Source organism: Ammodytes marinus (assembly GCF_949987685.1).
Source record: "Ammodytes marinus genome assembly, chromosome: 9".
NCBI lineage: Eukaryota > Metazoa > Chordata > Actinopteri > Uranoscopiformes > Ammodytidae > Ammodytes > Ammodytes marinus.
The window spans coordinates 7587390-7607393 of NC_137213.1; the positions used below are offsets into that span (position 1 = coordinate 7587390).

General features: G+C 39.8%; 2 protein-coding genes across 2 annotated transcripts; both read left to right on the forward strand.

Annotated features, from left to right (window-relative positions):
* Positions 1–1271: 1271 nt before the first annotated feature.
* hhatla (hedgehog acyltransferase like, a) lies at positions 1272–10228 on the forward strand. Its single transcript, XM_080033473.1, has 13 exons — positions 1272–1427; positions 2970–3089; positions 4462–4529; positions 4691–4804; positions 5259–5279; positions 5491–5685; positions 6150–6359; positions 7101–7272; positions 7698–7842; positions 7961–7996; positions 8424–8625; positions 8749–8890; positions 9202–10228. The coding sequence occupies exons 2-13, from the start codon at positions 2984–2986 to the stop codon at positions 9342–9344; spliced, it is 1554 nt and encodes a 517-aa protein (XP_079889599.1). The 5' UTR covers positions 1272–1427; positions 2970–2983; the 3' UTR covers positions 9345–10228.
* Positions 10229–13788: 3560 nt separating this feature from the next.
* Positions 13789–19184, forward strand: LOC307255914 (kelch-like protein 40a; the record flags this gene model as incomplete). The annotated part of the gene is made up of 6 exons (XM_080034744.1): positions 13789–14910; positions 15026–15186; positions 15482–15589; positions 16138–16323; positions 16661–16810; positions 18911–19184. The coding sequence occupies 6 exons, from the start codon at positions 13789–13791 to the stop codon at positions 19020–19022; spliced, it is 1839 nt and encodes a 612-aa protein (XP_079890870.1). The 3' UTR covers positions 19023–19184.
* Between the last annotated feature and the right edge of the window lie 820 nt (positions 19185–20004).

Sequence of the window (20004 nt, forward strand, 5' to 3'; positions counted from 1 at the left end):
ATAAAACACGGCGCAGTGCAATGCTGAATTAAGTTAAAACGCTAGTCCAAGACTGTTGTTCAATCACCTTAGAAACACAAAAGCCTTGCACAAGCGAAGCAGCAATTCACCCGGTGAAACTCAGTGACGGTTGGTAATGGTCACAGTGACACCTCGACGCCCGCAGCGCAAAAAAACTCTGGTTTGACGGCTAAAATGACAAAAGGAGATATCCCTGTTGGGGGGAAAGGCTCCTACGATCTGATTGCATTTCTCGAGCCTGAATACACAGAGCCATGTCGGCAAACTGACTGCGCAACTAAAGAATATGTCCATTGAGCATCCTCCCCCGTTAGTTTCAGTCTACAGCCGAAAAAGTTACAATCACCTCCTAAGGATGGACATCGTTTCAAGCCTCTCATTGTTATGATCAGGGCTTTGATGCAAATTCTGAAGTCTGAACATTACGGTGGGAGCTGTGGTGCACTTTTTTTTAGAGCAACTCAACCTGCACTGCACTGCAAAAAAATATAAAAAAGGCAATAAGTCGATCTTTTTGTAGATTCATCCCCATATAAGTCAAGGTACAAATCAATGAGTGGTTCACAATTAAATTCTTAGTAAAATGTTAATTTTACTCTTAGATTTTAAGGTTTTACTATTTCTTTATCTATTAGTGTTGCTTTTTAGTTGTAGGCTATGTTAGAGGAGAACATTTGGGAGTTCATGTATGCAATGTTGGAAGAATTGGCAAAATAAATAAACAAAACTGCAAAAGCCTCTTTCGGTATTCGGTTTCGGCTATTCGGCCAACTGTTTAATTTTATTCGGTTTCGGGCCAAGAATTTTCATTTCGGTGCATCCCTACTAATAAAAAACATAGGCCTACTTGTGAAAATTACATTTCATTTCTTACAAGTCTGAAAAAATACTAAGAAATTCTACACACTGCACCTTTAATTTGATAAATTTTGTGATATATAGGCTACACCTTTCTGAAGTCTAATCGATTAAATTGTTTTTTGTCTGGAGAATCATCAGAGGTATAGCTTATGGCATGTCACCCTGGCGGTGTGGCTGCTGCTATTAATTTCTGCAGCTGCTTTCCTCCAAATGTTTTGCCCATTGTCACTAGTGTTTTTTGTGCTCCGGGAAGATCTGACGGGCTCCGCGTGGACCACCCCTCACTGCGGTACAGTAGTGAAGGATAAATATATCCCCCCTCCTCCTCCTTCTCCCCCGCCTCCTACTCTCTTCGTTGGGTCCGCAACATCCTGACGGGCCGAGGCTGGTGATCGCAGGCAGCGGCAAAGCCCCCACAAGACGGATGAATTAGAAAACAAGCTGTTACCACCGCCACCCCCTTTTCTTTTATTTATTTTGCTGAAGTGGAGAGTCTGCCTGTAAACACTGCCGCCCTCATCTTGACAGTGTGAAGCGGATACAAGGTTAGTAAAAACATGTCTCTATTATTTGCACATAGGCTTAAATATCAGAGCGAACATGACAATCAATAAAAATAATAAAAATGCAGGAGGCCTGTGTGTTACCGGCTCTAAATGCATGGAGTTTCACTGTTGGTGACAACAGTGAAACTCATTTTGTATGCAGGGCGCCTTGCTGGGGGTTCTGCTTAGCCATGGTTACATCTTGGCATGGACAACATTTTTTTGTCCAACTCCTTCTAAACTTCAAATAACAGTGTGCAGCATGAGCCTGAAACACACAACTAGGCTACATAATCATAATACATAATCAGGTACAGGTACGTTATTTTCCATTGGAAAGTAACTGTCTAGCTTTTTCTTACTCCGATGCACCATTCTTGGGCATTCCGTCAGTGCTAATTATTCTGTGAAGTGAGTCCCCCCAGCGCCTCTCTCAGATCACATAGCACTGCAGCTGCCCTGCTGTACAGCAGAGCAACTGCACAGGCTATAATAGGAAGGAGAGGTAGGGTTGCGCAGCTGACGATGCTGATTCTGAGCTCTGCAGTCCTATTTAAGTCCCTGTCCTGTCGATCCTTAAGGCTTAATAGTAAAATGCCACCTCTTGAAAACACCTTGGTCTGTATCTTGCATGAAAAACTTTGGGATTGGTGTTGGCACAGGGTATATTATTTTAACCACCATAATGTGTGTATGTGTTTGTTTTATCAGCCCTTCAACTGTGAGTCCAATTGACTGTGATGTAAAATGATTAAGTCCTGCTTGTGAATCTACAGTTTAATTATTAAAATGAATATAGGCCTACATGAGATTCAAAACATGTATGTGCTTCACTGAATTAGTCCATTTATCGTGAAGCCCAAACAGTTATAGTAATACAGTATTTGACAAAGCTGTCAAATAACCCATTAATTGAAATGTATAAAACAAATTCTGGTTCAGGATGTAAAATCCTCTATTCCAGACTCAAACACTGAATAACAACAAAAGTAATAACTATAATATACAAGTTTGAAATCACAACAATTTCATGAATCCCATTTATTACTTCAATAATAAATTAACAAGATGTATCTATTCTTGAAAAGGTTAACTGAAGGGGATCTCACCTCTTCTTCTGGAAGCTCGTTCCATGCTTTTACCCCACACATTGTTTCTCTTTTCACACAAACATGTTTTTGGGTATTGATTTAAAGAATACCCTCTTGGATTTTACCTTTTCTTCCAAAAGTGGAAGAAAGTCTCAACAGTCTTATCAATTCATGGACAAGCTTTTAAACCTAAGTCATGTCTCCTTTGTATCCACCCATATCTTACATCTGACTATAAAAAACATTTTATTCATATTAATTAATAACATCAGAACATCCACCATAAACAGTGCTTCAATGAACCCTAAACCCTCTTGCTGACTTTTCACAATCCTCCTTGCCTGGTTTTAGATGTGCCGGTTTTTGTCTCCCCACTCATGCTGTTTTGCTTTCGCTTGGTTCTAATATTGGGTCTATTGACTGATTGCTTTTCAACCCGTTGGACTTCCAGCATACAGATTGACTATGGGGATCAAGGCTGCCCTCCCCAGATATGAGCTGTATCTCTACACAGCTGTACTCGCCGTGGCCGTGATATGGGCAGGCAGTTGGATAGTTGAAGCTTCAAGTGGTGAGTGCACAAAATGTCAAGAGATGTCCAAAGCACATACCACGCTGTCAGTGTAACTCAGAGAGGGTTAAAAAAGCAATATGCTGACGACTGTCAAAGTTCACAAAAATCCGTTCGTATCTCTTGTTTTCGAAGTGAATTGGCATTTTCCGAGTGGCTGCTCCAGAGATTTTTTTCACTTCATGATTAAAAAAAGACTCTTTTCTACTCAACACTACCAGTCCATATACATCTTAATGAATAATCATGTAGCCTATATTTACCAAAGGGAAATATTTTTCTTAAAATTTGCTCAGAGAAACAAGCCCCTTTGCCTATAACACTGCTCTATTTAAACCTTCGCAGAACAAAGTGCATGAATCAGAGTCAAAGCAACCCTCCCCTCACCCCTAAGGAATTCCTGCACGTTTCTATTAATATGAAGACAATTTGAAGATGATCTAATTACTTGCATGGTCTTTCGCGATGAAGTTATTTCAGATTAAGATTCCGTTACAGTGAGCCAAGGAATCCCAAAAACATTTTATCCTGAGAAAAATGTACCAAATGTGTGCATGTATTCAGACAGTCACATGCTGAAACCATCCTCCTCACACACTGATCTGAAGGGACTGTAGTGTAAGCTGTTGAGTGGTACAGTCTGTCACAAACATGTGCAGTCAGAATGGCCTGGCCAGAGTCATGTCCTCATTTTGTCCCGTTTCTCTTTCTTCAACACTCTGTGTCTCTTGAAATGGTCATTTTTGGCAAGACTGCTCAGGTCTGCATGCTACAGTAGCACTGTACTGTATACTAGTAATAGAAGCCTGGCTGTGTTCCCAGAAGTAAGAGGCTTTCCCCTGACTGACCCATTACATTTTGAGATCCTTTTTTCACAGCCATTAGTGTAATCAGGTGAAGCCGGAAGGGAGCTACTGTCCTGGCGCTTGCAAGTCATATGTGTTGCTGTGTATGGAATGTCTCAACATCACTGCCACAATTCTGATTATTACCCCACCTATTTAACATATTTGTGTTAGCCTTTCATTCAGGTTATCAATGAGTCGCAATGAGTACATTATGTACTTTTTGGATGATATCAAATGGACTGAATTTGATAACCTTGAATTCATTGTGAACAATCCAACAATCACACCAAATGTGTATGAACACAGACACGTACAAGACCCTTTTCTCAGAATCATTATTTCATAAATCCTCACAGTTCATAGACCCCCCAAAATAAAGCTGACTAAAGTCTTGACTTGAACATGTTGCGATACATTTAAAATGAATGTTTAATTTATGGTCTTATTGATAAATCACTCTCTCAAATGCACAGTTTCTTGCATTTTGTTTGGTGAAAATCCTGTATGTTTCCTTCTGTGTTCAGAGAATGTAGACAGAAAGGCGTTTAAAGAAAGTGTGAAGCCAGGATGGCATTACTTTGGCAGGAAAATGGTAAGTTGTTCATGTAAAGTCCCTTAATGTGTCTATAATGTATCTATCTGTAATGCGTGTGTGTACAACTGTATTGTACATATTATGTTCTATAATTTGATTCACTGATGCAAGATGTTAAAACAGACCGTTTGTTACTAATACATCTTCCTTTGCCACAGGATGTTGCAGACTTCGAATGGATGATGTGGTTCTCTACATTCCGCAATCATATCCTTTTTGCTCTCACCGGTCATGTTATCTTTGCCAAGATATTCTCCCTGATAGCGCCAAAGGTGCGTGCATGTGTGTGAATGCTCACGAGCAAGCACTGTAATCTCGCATTGTGTGTTTGTGTATTTTTGTTTTTGTCTAAGTGTGTTTTCGCACTTTGTGAATGAACACAAGCTTTGCTGCAACCAAGGCCATGAATGACATTGCATTGAAACGTGCTATATGCACATTAAATGCAAGGCTACATTGTACTGATTTGAACAATCAGAAAAGTAAACAAATCAGTGCAATTGCATTCTACTCTATTGAGCAAAATAAAATACTTTAATTTTTACCCCAAGGTCTAAGACCTAGTGACTTGACGCATGAGCATGAGTTGCATTATCTTGGACTGTGGTGCTGTCTGTTGACTGTTAAGTGCACCAGTGATTCTCTCTTGTGAGTACTTTGACATATTTAAAACAGTTCAATATGTTTTAAACATGTTTTCTGTCTTGTTCCATGCTCACAATGAAGATGGGTATTGATGGATGTAAGGTAACATTAATAAACTTGTGATTTTCATAAAATCTTTCATGTGTTTCATGTAAACCATTCGTACATGGATAGTAGATCTTAAAGTATATCCATTGTTGTAGATACAATGGATATATCAGCTTTGTTCAGCTAACTATGCTCTTTGTGTGTTAAATCATCAAAAGTAAAAAGATCATAACGTCACACTAACGGTGGCCCATTTTCACCACAGCACAGATCCTTGATCTTTGGTGTGTACGGTGGTTTGGCAGTCCTGATCACGATGGGCTGGACCTTCATGGCTCTGGTTCTGTCTCACTGCATCATCCTCTACAGCGTCGGCATGTTCAAGAGCAAATTGATGTGCTTTGCTGCCGGCCTGACAACACTGGCCTCCATCAAGCTGGAGCCGTATAACTCCTGGCAGGTGAGTGGGTGGTTCCACAGTTTAGATGCTGAAACACTCAATGTTCCAACGCCTGATTTACAACAGCCTGTGAGATTCAGCGCTTGTTGTTCAACTCTATACTATGGTAAAATATAAATGATATACATGTAGACATCTTTAAATCACAAATTACTTTTGGTGAACACATTCATCAAAGTAGCTTGGAAAAAATATGTTAAAATGTATGGTGTTATAATGCATGTACTATGACATATATTTAAATGAAATTGAAAATAATAATGTAATATACTTTATTATGTAGAGGATGTATAGTGTAATGTAGTCTTAGATATCTACTAAATATTCCACTACTCCTAATACAATTCTAATAAAAGGTGTATTATTGTAAAATGCTTGTTTCAATGGGCAACCGTCAAGCCAAACACTCGGTGGTCTATAATGTCGATATTTGAGGCTCAGATTAACTCTGCCTCCCTATTCAGGAAGCCCTGGTGACTGGCTCTTTCGACCTGCAAGACATCCTGTTCTACGGAGGCGTGGGCTTCAGCATCATGCGCTGCATGAGCTTTGCATTGGAGAACTGTGAGAAAAAAGATGGCAGCTACACATTCTCTGACCTGCTGAAATACAACTTCTACCTCCCCTTCTTCTTCTTTGGACCTATCATGACCTTCGACAAGTACCATGCCCAGGTGATTGACAGTTTTAAAATATCTCAGTTTAGCGTACAATTGGTTTTAGGTTAGCATATTCAAATTTCTTCTCGCCCCGAATACAAGGCTGACTTCTGCTACAGCAAATTCTCCTCCAAACTCCGTATAGGGACTTTACCAATCACCATTCTCCATAAAGTAACACACTAACTATGCCTAAGTACCTGATACAAGCCCACTTCAAAAATACTGAACCATCCCTTTGAGCCATCACTCCTTTTCACCTTTATTTATACAGGCAAGTCATTAACAACAAGTTCGTATTTACAATGGTGGCCTGACAAGCGACAAAAGCCACTTAGGGGAAGGGGAGCAGGGCTGAGAGATTAAATATATTATAAATAAATACAATTTAAAATAACAAAAAATGCAATTTAATGTAACTAAAATTGACCATGATAACACAGACATTGTACTAAAAAGTTCCTAAAGGCTCATGTAATAACCACACGTTAATAGACACACTTGTAGTTTGTGTGTGTTCTATTATATATAATAATAATTGTTGGGACTAACCTACTAAACCCAAGGTTTCCTAGTACTTTAACTTCTATTACTTACTAATAACCATTTACTGCGCCAAATACTCAACAATATCACTCCAACTAATATATTTATAATTAATGACTTAATATATACTAACATATATTATACGCTGGGATGGCCATATAATATTACAAACCGATGGTGCCTGTTAACGTAATGTTTCTAATTGCACAGGCAAACAACACCCAGCTGACCCGCAAGGAACGAGAGATGTGGAACATCACCACCAGGGCCTTGCTGCATCTGGGAGCCATTCTGGCAGTGGATGTCTTCTTCCACTACCTCTACATCCTGACAATCCCCAATGACATGAAGCTGGTCACCAAGCTTTCTGACTGGTGTCTGGGTGAGTTTAGATATACAGTATGCTATTATGATGGGCCTCGTGCAGTCCATTCTGAATACTACTTGTTGTTTTGTAATATCAATGCTGATAGTTGACTTTTTCCCGTCATCAATCAGTATCAACTCTTCAATTTATAAACTGTAGAAATACAAGTTTTTACTGTATCCCCTTAAATGGATTTCCTTTCAGTGTGGACATGTGACATTAAAAGCTTTGAGAACATTTTATATTCGATACAGGGCTTATATCTAGTATTGGCTTTTCATCATTTTTACTCTATTTTCAAAATTGTTGCACAGTCCAAGGATATGGAACGTGAAAATCTATTACTTTGGTTGAAATTTGTATATCAATGTTTCTCAACAAGTAGCACAAGTGTACTTATTGGAAACTAAATGTGTAACTCCATTGTTTCCACTTTGAAGCTGGTCTGGCTTATTCCAACCTGGTGTATGACTGGCTGAAAGCAGCCGTGATGTTCGGTGTCATCAACACTGTGGCTACACTGGACCACCTGGACCCTCCTCAGCCTCCCAAGTGTATCACCATGCTCTATGTCTTCGCTGAGACGTACGTGTGTGACTTGCTCTTGTGGGCAATCTGAAGAACTCAACTGTGTAGCCTATTTTCTTGACCATACTGAATTATTAAATGATATGTTAAAATGGAACATTTCTGTCCTTTTCAGGCACTTTGACAGAGGCATCAATGACTGGCTGTGCAAGTGAGTGTTTGAACTGAATGTCTAGGCTTTAATGGTCACCTATTGTGCAAAATGCACATTTTCTTTCAACATTAATATGGGTCCCTGGTGTGACACCATAAGGGGAGAAGCCACGTCTTTACCAAACTAACTTAGCACTACCTCCACCTGTGATAAGCACACTCCCAGATACTTTTTGGAAGGCGGGGCTTAAAAAGACAAGCCCTACTACGAAGCGTTTCAGAAAGAGGCTGAAGAGAGGAGATTAAGCAAAGGGCACTGTGAGAAATATAAAGAGTTTTTGGACACTACACCATGAAAACGGTTTATATTAGAAACCCAAATTACTATTTTGATCCTGAAAATGAGCATAATATGTTACCTTTAAATGACACAACATGATCATTTTAATTATTCATTAAGTTTAATGTGAGTTGCATGTTTGCAGGTATGTGTATGACTATATTGGTGGAGATCACGATAAAATCTTCAAGGAGCTGCTGGCAACCATCTGCACCTTCGCTGTCACCACCCTGTGGCTGGGCCCATGTGAGATTGTCTATATCTGGTCCTTTTTCAACTGCTTTGGCCTCAACTTTGAGCTGTGGGTGGCCAAGTTATTCTCAATCCCACCATTTTCCACCATAGAGGTGAGAAACATTAAGATAAAAGCACTCCTTTTGCATTATTTTAGCCCGCCATCAATACATGTAATTATGCTGTGTGTAATTATATGGGCTATCGCTTAATGCATCTGTGTCTTCTGTACGTAGCGTCTTCTGGGTGAAGGCATGTCACGAAGGATCCGTGGTTTGTTCAATGCTGCCAACTTCTGGACCATTGTCCTCTACAATGTCCTCGCCCTGAACAGTTTGGATTTTGCCAAACTGGTGGGAAGACGGCTGATTTACAAAGGTGGGTGACAACAAGGGTATATTATGTAAAATAAAAAATGTGTCTTTTTTTTCTGCCTGTTCTAATCCTAACGAGAACAACACAGTCAGACATCAAAAGCAACAGAATCTCAAGGCGCACCATCCTCCAGATATGTTTCACTCACAACTTTACGTCATCTTTGTTGCTTTCTTTCACATAGATAAAACAATCTTAGCCACAGCGCGCCGGCAAACAGACAGGATTATACCATGAAAACATTTGACCTTTAATTATTTTCCCTTTTCTCCCTTCACATCTCATTACTTTGCCTCTGTGTGTTTTCCTCCCAGGTTTCCCTCTGTCCAGCCTGTCTGTGTTACTCGTGACCTACTGTGGCGTGCAGCTGATAAAGGAAAGGGAGAGAAGACAGGCCCTGCTCGACGAACCGGAGCCAGTGAAGCCAGTAGAAGGTGGCAAAGAAAAAGCAGAATAATCAGACCGAAAGACTGACTTTCATAGACTTCCTGGACAACAGCCCCCCCCCCTCACATTGTTCCATCCTCGGCCTTGCGAACATCACAGAAACCAGAGTGTAACAGCCAGTCATCACCTGTATTGTTCACAAGCCTGTGTTTTTTGCTTTTGTTTGCCAGAAGCGAGGCACTGTTTTGAACTGTGAAATATCCTCAAGTGCACTTGCTGTAGATAATCGCCACGTCCTTTGGCACAAACCCACCAATGGTGCATTTTGTATTTGTATTTTATCTGGGGAAAAAAAGATTGTTTAGCAAAGGATAGGCCTGCCAGATATTTTATGATGCTATAACTACAAGTATATATAAGGAAAAACTACTTTCTCTGTTCAATTGTCTTCTGTGTTCATTTATTATTTTCTCAAATTTGGACATTCTTCCTTAAAAAAAAAGTCAGAGTCAATATTTCTTTTTGTCAGATTGTGACTTCATTTTGACTTCGACACATAAGATCCTTATCCTCACAATGTTTAACCACACTGAAAGGGTTGAAATCAGGGTGCAACATATGAAGTGCAATAAAGAAAGTAAACAAAGGGTGCTGTGATAATAATGTATATTTGCTTGAGCAAAATACTAGTCACTATAGTATGTATAGATGGTCTATTTTAAAGTTGACTGAGATTGTATCAGCTCTGTATAAGCTCTTCTAATGATGAAAAACTGAATGTAGGCCAAACGTCCAGACAGCTTCGCTCCACCACCGTTTTATCTACAGTAGATTTCTGTCGTGACATTTCGGTATCTTCCTTCCGCCCTCTTCCACATGATCCAGGCCCCCAGTTCACTTTGAAAGGCAATAGGCCTAGCAGGGAATATGGGTCACTGTTATCCTGCCTGTCACCAAAACCTGCTGTATGTCTTCAGCTTGGCAGGCAGAGAGAAGAAGTCTATGCAGATTGCGATGCCTTTTCTCATTGTAGGGTTTTGATTCAAATGTGGTCATTTCAGCCATTTAACTTGAAATAAAGTTTGGTTTCAACCAAGATGGTTACAAATACAGCTGTACGTTTGTTTTGTGACAGCCTCTAGAAGAGGTTAACATGGATGAACTGTTCTAAGTACGGTCTGAATTAAAACCCTCAAAACTATTTCCTTTTTTAAAATAATTTTAAATGTTTTGGTGAGTTTATAGAGTTGGGTTTCAGTGAAACAATGTCATCTGTCACCACAAGATGGCCCTGTTTGATCAAAGCTGATCATAAAACATGGGTGATTGAAAACCATGCCCCTCAAACCCATGTAGATACTGGGCTCGATTCTCCAGAAAGGTGGGGAAATGTACACCTTTTACACAAAAGACATGTTCTGCAGTCTAAATCGCATACTTTTCATTTTTTACCATACTACATGCTGCAGCTCTCCATGAAAATATGTAGTTTGCATGGGTTATGCATACAATTGAGACATACTATGACCGTCGGAGTCATATGACATCATTATCCGTTGCATTGCTGGTCGTTCTCTCAGTCGATATAAAGTAAAGTATGCTGGTTTGACTGTATTTGACATCATGAGTTGGGACACATCCAAACATTTTTTGTGTCATAAAAGCAAGGAAGTATGGGGATTGGAATGCACACCATACTGTAAGTGTTGATAATAAAAATGAATGTTGGCTGCATTCCATTTGGTTCAATGTTGCTGAGCTGTCAAGTGTCCCTGGGACAATTATTTTGCACGGAGCCAACGTTTATGTTATTAGTAAGACTGTGGTTTTCCCCCTGTGACTAGTCAAAATGCTTGCTGTGAAAAGGGACTGTTCTAATTGGTGCATGTTGTTTGCTGACATGTTATTTCCAGGATAACTTCCAATCTTAACCCGAGCAGAGAGCTAATCTGCAAGTTCATAACATGTAACCTGACAGAGGTATTTACATTATTGTAAATTAAATAAAAAAGGTGCCACACTCTTTTATACCCTTATTTTTATTTTTATTAGTCGCCAAAAAGGATATCTAACCCTATAGATACAAAATACGTGGACAAAATGCCATTTAATTATGAAATCCTAGTAGATACAAAGGATCTGATTTACTTCTGATTGTGAGAGCACACAGTATCAATTCATTCAATTTATGTGATTCATTTATGTCACCTCCCTTCAGTTGGACAATTAACTCTTTCACTTACCATTAATCACAACATTGCAAAGAGTTTTGCCCGAGGTGAGAAAAACCAGGGAATTACAATTTGATTCAAATAAACAACATCATCAAAATGACACGTAACATAATATAATCCATGTCTATGTACACAAAGGTTGTGGGTTTCATCTGACACATAGGCTGTTTCCCCACTACATATAGCTGCTTTTTTAATTTCAGATGGGTCAAGGGGACCTTTCAATTTCAGCCAACAGGTGACAGTGTTGCACATATCTCTGGGACCGTATCTCTGGATCAAGTGATTAAAAGAAGTCACACATATCACACTTATGTGAAGCGTGTATGTCCTACTAACCTCATTATTCCCATATATAATGAATGGTGTTAACACTTTGACTTGTTATCTGTAATTTACCCTTTTAGATATTTTAAAAAATATAGGGGAGACTAGCCTAAGTTGTGCGGTTGGGGAAGTGTGCCATCCCTTGTTTCTAGAAAACCATAGAAGAAATTGGAAATGTGACCACATATTTAAGAAGAGCCATCCATTTGACTCATCCTGTAAAGAAGGGAGACACAAGGAATAAGATATAAGCACATTTAAGCTTAAAAAACTGTTTTTTGCCTTTCAAAGTAAAATTTCCATGATCATGGCTTTTTGATTATTGTGTCTGAATAATTATAGACATGTTTGAAAACATTTGACACATGTTTTAGTGCTTTAGTATGCTACACTTTGTGTCTATACAGTTAGCACAATGTCAGCCCTAAACTGCTGCATCATGCCTATTATCCAAAATTCTGGGGTTGGGGTGATTTGTGCCAAAGAGCCTATGTGAGTTATAAGTAAGTAAGTAAGTAAAATATATTTATAAAAGCACATTTATGACAGTTTGCACTGTCCAAAGTGCTGTACATAGTGCATTCAGTAGATAAACAATGAAGCTAAAATAACAATAACAAAAATAAAAGACATAAAGCCCATACATCCACAAATATAAACAAAGATAGTAGTGCAGAGGTAAGATATTTAATGGGGAGGAAAAACCAGGGTGTAAAGATGGGTTTTGAGCCTTGATTTAAAGGCAGAAATGGAGGGGGAATCACATTTGTCAGGTGGCAGTCACAAGCACGGAGCAACTAGTGCGAAGTACATTTCTGAGAGTTGTGCCAGTGGCATGGCTGTATACGCTGGTCACCAAAAAGAAAGTGATTGTCTACAGTAGCTCAGAAGAGACTGACATCTCCATTCCACTTAACGACCCCACTGATGAGAGTTCAGATGGCCAGAAAGATGATAATGGTGACTTTGTCATTGTGAGCTTTGCAGGCAAACCACCTAGATCTGCTAGGCCTTGTTTAAGAAAATTTACCTTCAATCTTTGTAAAATATTTACTTTAAATAAACCTTAAATAAGTAATTGTCTTATGGATTTGTCTTGCATTACAGTTTATGAGATATATATCAATGGCACAATTTACCCCATGGTATTCTCTCTTGTGGCACAACTTATACCACACCGGGGGCAAGTTGTGCCACAAGACAACTTTTTTTCCGAAAGCTATATTTCTTAAACAGTTTATTCCAGATCCAAAGTTTTTATTGCCAGGGATGCACAACATCCTGAAATATATGTACATACTTGAGTTGGAGACATAACTGTCAAGGCCTCACTTTAAATTCACTTTGAGTAAAAAGTTGCACAACTTAGGCCACTCTCCCCTAGTAAGGTATACATTTATGTTGAATTAAATGTGTTGGAACTGAAATTTTCATTAATGTTGCATACATATATGTTTATAAATGTAAGCAGGACTCTGGCTATTCAAATGGATGGGCATATAGAGTTTGTCACACATTATACAATAACTAGAAGCACGTCAAGTGACGTGAAATACACATTTAGTGAAGTGTGTCATTTGCTGTGTTTGTATCATGAGTAAAATATCAAAATAAGAAGAGACCATCATGCTGCCTATTGAGATTTCCTGCTGGATTTAACACCCCCATGCTTAGTCATTCAGCTGTTTGTGGGGGTCTGTGTGGTGCACTAGAAAAGTCCCCTCCCTTGTCCACCAAAATGGATCCCTCAGCTTTGTGACAGCCCTGTCTATAAATACCTCTCACTTAAAGAGTGACTGACAGCCAAAGACAGCTGCAGCCAACCAGCCAATCTACCAGTGGTGACGATCAACAGCAATCTGAGCAGCCCGGTGAATGCTGACAGTCCTGCTCTGTGTTGGGGAGTAAGCACCGTGCGCACGGATCCCAGCCAGGACAAGGAGACCCAACAAAATGGCTGCCATGACTATAGACCCTGTGGAGCAGCCTCGGATGTACCAGCAGACTCTGCTTCAGGACGGACTGTGTGACCTTTTGGAGAATGACAAGTTTGTGGACTGCGTCCTCAAAATTAAGGACAAGGAGTTCCCCTGCCACCGCTTGGTTTTAGCAGCCAGCAGCCCCTTCTTCAAGGCCATGTTCCTGTCCGAACTGGAGGAGAGCAAGAAGCGCGAAATTGTCCTCAAAGACGTCAAGCCAAGTGTCATGGGGATGATCCTGCGGTATCTATACACCTCTGACATTAATCTGACAGAACAGAATGTCCAGGATATCTTCATGATAGCTAACATGTACCAGATTCCCTCCATCTTCTCTGTATGCGTGACCTACCTCCAGGAGAAGCTGGTGCTGGGAAACTGTTTGGCTATCTTCAGGCTCGGGCTGCTGCTGGATTGTCCCAGACTCGCCGTTATCGCTAAGGAGTTTATCTGTGAGCGCTACCAGGTTGTGGTCAGGGACCAGGACTTCCTGCAGCTGGGCCCAAGTGAGCTGGCCATCATCATCACCTCGGACGAACTCAACGTCGACAAGGAGGAGCAGGTGTTCGAATCCCTGATGGACTGGATCAAACATGACGAGAAAACCCGTATTAAGGACCTTCCGGAGCTGTTACACTGCGTCCGCTTCAGGCTCATGGCTTTGGATTACTTCAAAGAGAAAGTAGAGCGTCACCAGTACATCCGCTTCAGCCAGGAACTCAAGAAGGACCTGGATCTGGTCAAAGAAGCTCACAGAGGGCGTCTCCCAAAGCCCAGGAAGCCCGGCGGCGAAGGGGCGAAGGGGGGTGAAGGAAATGAAGAGGAGGAGGAGGATGACGAAGGGTACCTTCCGGGTATACTCAACAACAACCCTCGCTTTGGAATGTTCGAGATGGACCTGATACTTATGATTAGTGACACAGGTACTGTGGGCTATGAGCCTGTAAAAAATGAATGTTTCGTGGTCTCAGAGTCTACAGACATTCCCAAGAACCACTGCAGCCTGGCGACCAAGCAGAACCAGGTGTTTGTTGTCGGAGGACTTATCTATAACGAGGAGGACAAAGATGAACCATTCAGCTCTTACTTCCTACAGGTAGCGTATGAGTCACAAAGACCATGAAACCATGTCACTTCTCTCTTTCTGTAAAACACAAAATATTGAATTCTTGTGCCACTTACTAGTTGTCTGGCGTTTTTCTCGTCTCCAGTTCGACCCAGTAAGTTCAGAATGGTTAGGGATGCCCTCGCCATCCAACCCCCGCTGTCTGTTTGGCCTGACCGAGGCTGAGAACTCCATCTTTGTGGTGGGAGGAAAGGAACTGAAGGAAGGCGAGCACGTCCTGGACTCAGTTATGATCTATGACAGACAGTAAGTGTGGATACCAAATTAAATATGGAACTTTGTACACAAGATCTAAATGAAAACGCTCTGCTATTTCAAGGGAATTATTTTAAACTCATCCATTTGTTCCTTAATCAAGCCTCCTTTCAAAAAGTCAGTGATGTTCATTAAAAAGAAAAAAATCAACACATTTGGAGATACTGGCTGTTCTTTAAACAGCAAAGTGACCTAAAGAATTCTGTCTGTCGATGCACCGTCCTAATTCATACAGTCTGTTTATCATGATTCATGATATATGCACATCCTCTTTCTTTGTTCACAGGTCGTTTAAATGGGGGGAGTCCGATCCTCTGCCCTATGGAGTATATGGCCATGGAACTGTATCACACAAAGGTCTTGTCTATGTAATTGGAGGAAAGTCTGAAAGCAAGTAAGTGGCACAACAAATAAAATAGATGGTTAACCATTTAATTACAGCCCAGGATTCTATTTTGGGGAAAAAAGTTCCTGTATGAACCTTTACAATATAAAATATATAGTGTTGTCACACTGCCAACCAAAACCTTAAAGGTATAATTTATTCAAATTTGTTGTAACTAACTGCTTTTTGTATCACTTTGTCACAGAGAAATCATTTGACATGATTATAGAGCTAAACCAATTATTATCAAAAGGGTATCTCCAGCGATTTAGTTATGCATTTTGTAAAGTTGGGTGGTCAAAATTGAAGTAGTAGAGGCCAAGTTTTCCTGTCTTTAACTCTCAAGTTTGTGCTCCAAAAACACTGGTTCCTACACTTCCGATGATGCAACTCTTAAGCCTTTTTCTTAAGAAACTCTCTCCCTCCTAAACACACATTTCTTGACTATGTCACCAGACCAGGGTTATTATGTCCACACAAAAATAACATTATACAATTGTGTTTACGGGCTACATATACTCCCTGTGAAGAGTAAACTGAATTTTGGTTTTATGCAGGAAATGCATGAGAAGAGTCTGTGTCTACAACCCCACTAAGTTTGAGTGGAAGGACCTGGCTCCTCTGAAGACTGCCCGCTCCTTGTTTGGTATTACCGTCCACAAAGACCAGATCTACGTGGTGACTGGAGTCACGGATGAAGGCCTCACCAGCACTGTGGAGGTCTATGACATTGCCACCAACATGTGAGACAACAGTTTTTTTTTATATGACCCACTTTATCTTGTTGATATGAGGTGAGGCATCTGTCCACAGAAGTGAAATTACTCATGGAGCGGGAAAAGCAGATCATTAGCTCATAAAGTGGCACTCTTTAGACTGCTGTAGGTGTCATGCAGTAAAATAGCAGCTACACCATCATCACATCCCTCGTGTGTGTGTGTGTGTGTGTGTGTGTGTGTGTGTGTGTGTGTGTGTGTGTGTGTGTGTGTGTGTGTGTGTGTGTGTGTGTGTGTGTGTGTGTGTGTGTGTGTGTGTGTGTGTGTGTGTGTGTGTGTGTGTTATTGTCCTGCTGTGCTCCAGGTGGTCTGAGTTTACAGAGTTCCCTCAGGAGCGCAGTTCTCTCAGTGTGCTGTCTACGGGAGGTTTCCTGTACGCTATCGGGGGCTTCACCATGATGCCAAGTGAAACCAGTGAGAAGCCCGTGCCAACAGAAATGACTGACATCTGGAGGTGAGATCCCCATTCATTCACTCCATTTAGTTTTTATACATACTGTTTTGTTGGTTCAAGAGTTTTACTTACAATTTACATGTTTCACACACCCAATGATTTAGCCACTTTCAATGTTTGAAATAAACAGAACAATTGAAACATAACAAAAAAAAAATCTCATGCCACACTCAGATTAATACGACATGATCCTTTCATAGACTTTGTCCAAACAAATTAACTTTATTTTGTTTTTGTCACGCATATCAGTAGGGGAGAGTGGGGTAAAGCTAGACACTTTTTACATTTGCTCCCCTCTAAGCGAGCTAAAATGATTTATCAGTCAAATGTACACATTTCACATTAATTCAGGATGTTTCCTAGCAATGGAAATGATCAGAATGGCAGTATGGCAGTGAAAATATGATTGTTTAAAAAAAGTTGTCTTGTGTCTCACTTTACCCCAGTTTAGGGGTAAACTGAGACAGACCAGATAAATCAAGGGGGTAAACTGATCCACCTACTTTTTCCACTCTGAAACTACCATAACAACACATGTTGTGACAGTTAGAATCCAGACAGCTAGCTTGAAACCACATATTCCAGAACTAATGTCTGACTAGTAACAGAATCATGGGGTTTGGTCAATTAAGCAAAATTAAAATCTAAACACTTGAAAGTAACTCTTATCAAATACAACATATAATTCATAATGTTTTAATGAACATTCAAATGACAGATAGAACCAGTTAGATTAAAACACAGTCTGGGCGTCAGAACACAGGACCCTTAGAGCCAGAAAGTGTCTGGGGAACATAGCAAAGGACAATCAGAACCAGCTAGCACAGCCTGGGACTCAGAACAAAGGACTAGACCCACCTGTCATTTTCCATCTTTTGAGTCTTTGATTTATATGTTTCTGCATTTGTTTTATTGGGATCATTCATTGAATAAAGACATATTACTTAGAGTCCATTGATGTTAAAGGTCACTTTCCTGTCCCCCATATACATATCTGCCAAACCATGCCCTTGCTGACAACCCTTCAACCATTCAACCCCCACCTCCGGCCCGCATTGTCTCTTTTCAAACTAGTCTCCTTGCTACCTTAAATATAATGGATTCATTAAAAGAGGGCACAGACACTTTCTCACTTTGCCCCTCAGCATTTGTCTCACTTTACCCCACTGCCACAATTTGAGAAAAAACTACCTCTCTTAGCAATTCATGCTAATCTTCAGTTAGCATCATCACATGGTTTGTTGATAGTTCATCAACATGTATGATATAAATGTTTCTACCTGAATCAATTTGCTATGGCACAACAATTGATGAAGACGAAAACAAGAAAATGTACTTTTACTTGCTAAACAAATATTTTTGTGAAAAAAAACATGCTTACAACCGCACAATGAGGTCCTATCCTTCATGGCCAAGGGGAAATGGGAGTGGCTTGAAAACATAATGCTCACATGACCAAAAATGTGTTCCGTTGCTTAGATACAGGGGGTGTCTCACGTTACCCAATGTCTCACATTACCTCGTTCTCCCCTAAAAGCATACATTATTAATCAACTACTAATAACTACAAGGATAAGTTTGGTTATGTAATATGTATTTTTCACATTAAAATCAACAACTGATTAACTAAAATAAGTGTTGCTTGTTGGCCAAATATATAACGTATTGCTATCATAGAACAGTGTATTAATCTGCAACTGAAAATTGAACATAGAATATGACCAGACTCATAATGTATTATTGTGGCTCCATTCAGGTTAGGTGTTTAAGTTTAAGGGTCCTGGTGCTGTGCATGTTGACTCACTGTGATATCATATACCTAAACTGGAACTGAACTATCATCAGTAATGGTAATTTCCTGCTACAGCAGTTCAATATTCATGCTATGAAAAAGGATTATTTTTATACATAAACACTCGAGTCCATTTGGGTTTAAAATGGAGGAAAAAATCATACACTTATCCATTTCTTCTTCCAAAGAGACATTTTTATGTCAAATCATTATCAAATGTAAAATTAGCATTTTGTATTTGTTATGACTCTATTCTATCTCATGATGCCATTACTGCCCCAACACTAACATATTAATGTTTCCCACAGGTATGATGAGGCAGATAAGTGCTGGAATGGAATTTTGCGAGAAATCAGCTATGCAGAGGGATCCACTATTCTACCAGTGCGTCTCAACACTCTGCGCCTCACCAAGTTATAACTGAACTGAGCTGCTGGTGCCATGATTAGTTCAACCGTGTAACATTAGAATGGAAGTAAATGAGTGTTCTCATAACGGACATTAGCCCACAATTGTCTGAGAGTACAGAATGTTTCAGGGTAGAGATTGAATTTGGTGTCGGAGGATAGAAAAGAGCTATGAAGACAGCATTTTTGTTGCAATTGTGTTATCTTATGTTTTACAGCAGGGGGAGACAGATACAAGCAAAGTCCAAGTGTAGAGGTGAAGGCATGAGTTAGAAAATCACACCAAATTTATTTTATAAAGAGCAAAAATGTTGATTTGTACATCTGTTTTTTTTGTTATATTATGTTATGAATATTCTTTATTACATGTGTCCTTTATTTAATGCAGCAATAAAGATAAAGGTTGATTGTATTACGTTGAGTCTCACTTTCACTTGGTATGACACAGGGGGCCTGTCCACAGTGCAAATGGCTTTATTCATCTTTCTCTGACATCTTGTTCAAACACATCTTTACACACAAAATTTACATGGCAACAAATAAAGAGAAAGTTTATTGACATGATGCAAATAGCAAGAATGAGAAGCGTACAGTTACATAGGCCTATGTAAACATCGATTTCCAGTTGACACCTGAGCACTATAGGTCATCACCACAAAACACCTCAGAAACCAGTTCTTTTGACCGTATTTACAATTTCACATTATATACAACAGCTGTTTGTGATGATTAGTCTGAGGTACTTTAAGTTAGTTTCAGTTTTAAACACACTGATAGAACAAGGAGGGGAACTACAGTAAAAACAAGCTCCAACAGGACTACCACATGAAACGCGATACTGTCACTGCTTCTACATATTAACGCATGCAAATGTCTTTTTCGAGCAGGGGGCGGCCTCAAATAAATGTCTGAAAACATTATCAGACAAAGACAGTCACAAGCATCACCACACAGTGTCATTTAACTTGATAAATCCTTTAACATTGAATGTGATT

Coding starts and splice junctions, on each gene's coding strand:
- hhatla (XM_080033473.1), top strand. CDS start 2,984: ATGGGGATCAAGGCTGCCCTCCCCAGATATGAGCTGTATCTCTACACA. Junction 5,280..5,490: donor TGGGTATTGATGGATGTAAG/GTAACATTAATA, acceptor TTTTCACCACAG/CACAGATCCTTGATCTTTGG. Junction 6,360..7,100: donor TCGACAAGTACCATGCCCAG/GTGATTGACAGT, acceptor CTAATTGCACAG/GCAAACAACACCCAGCTGAC.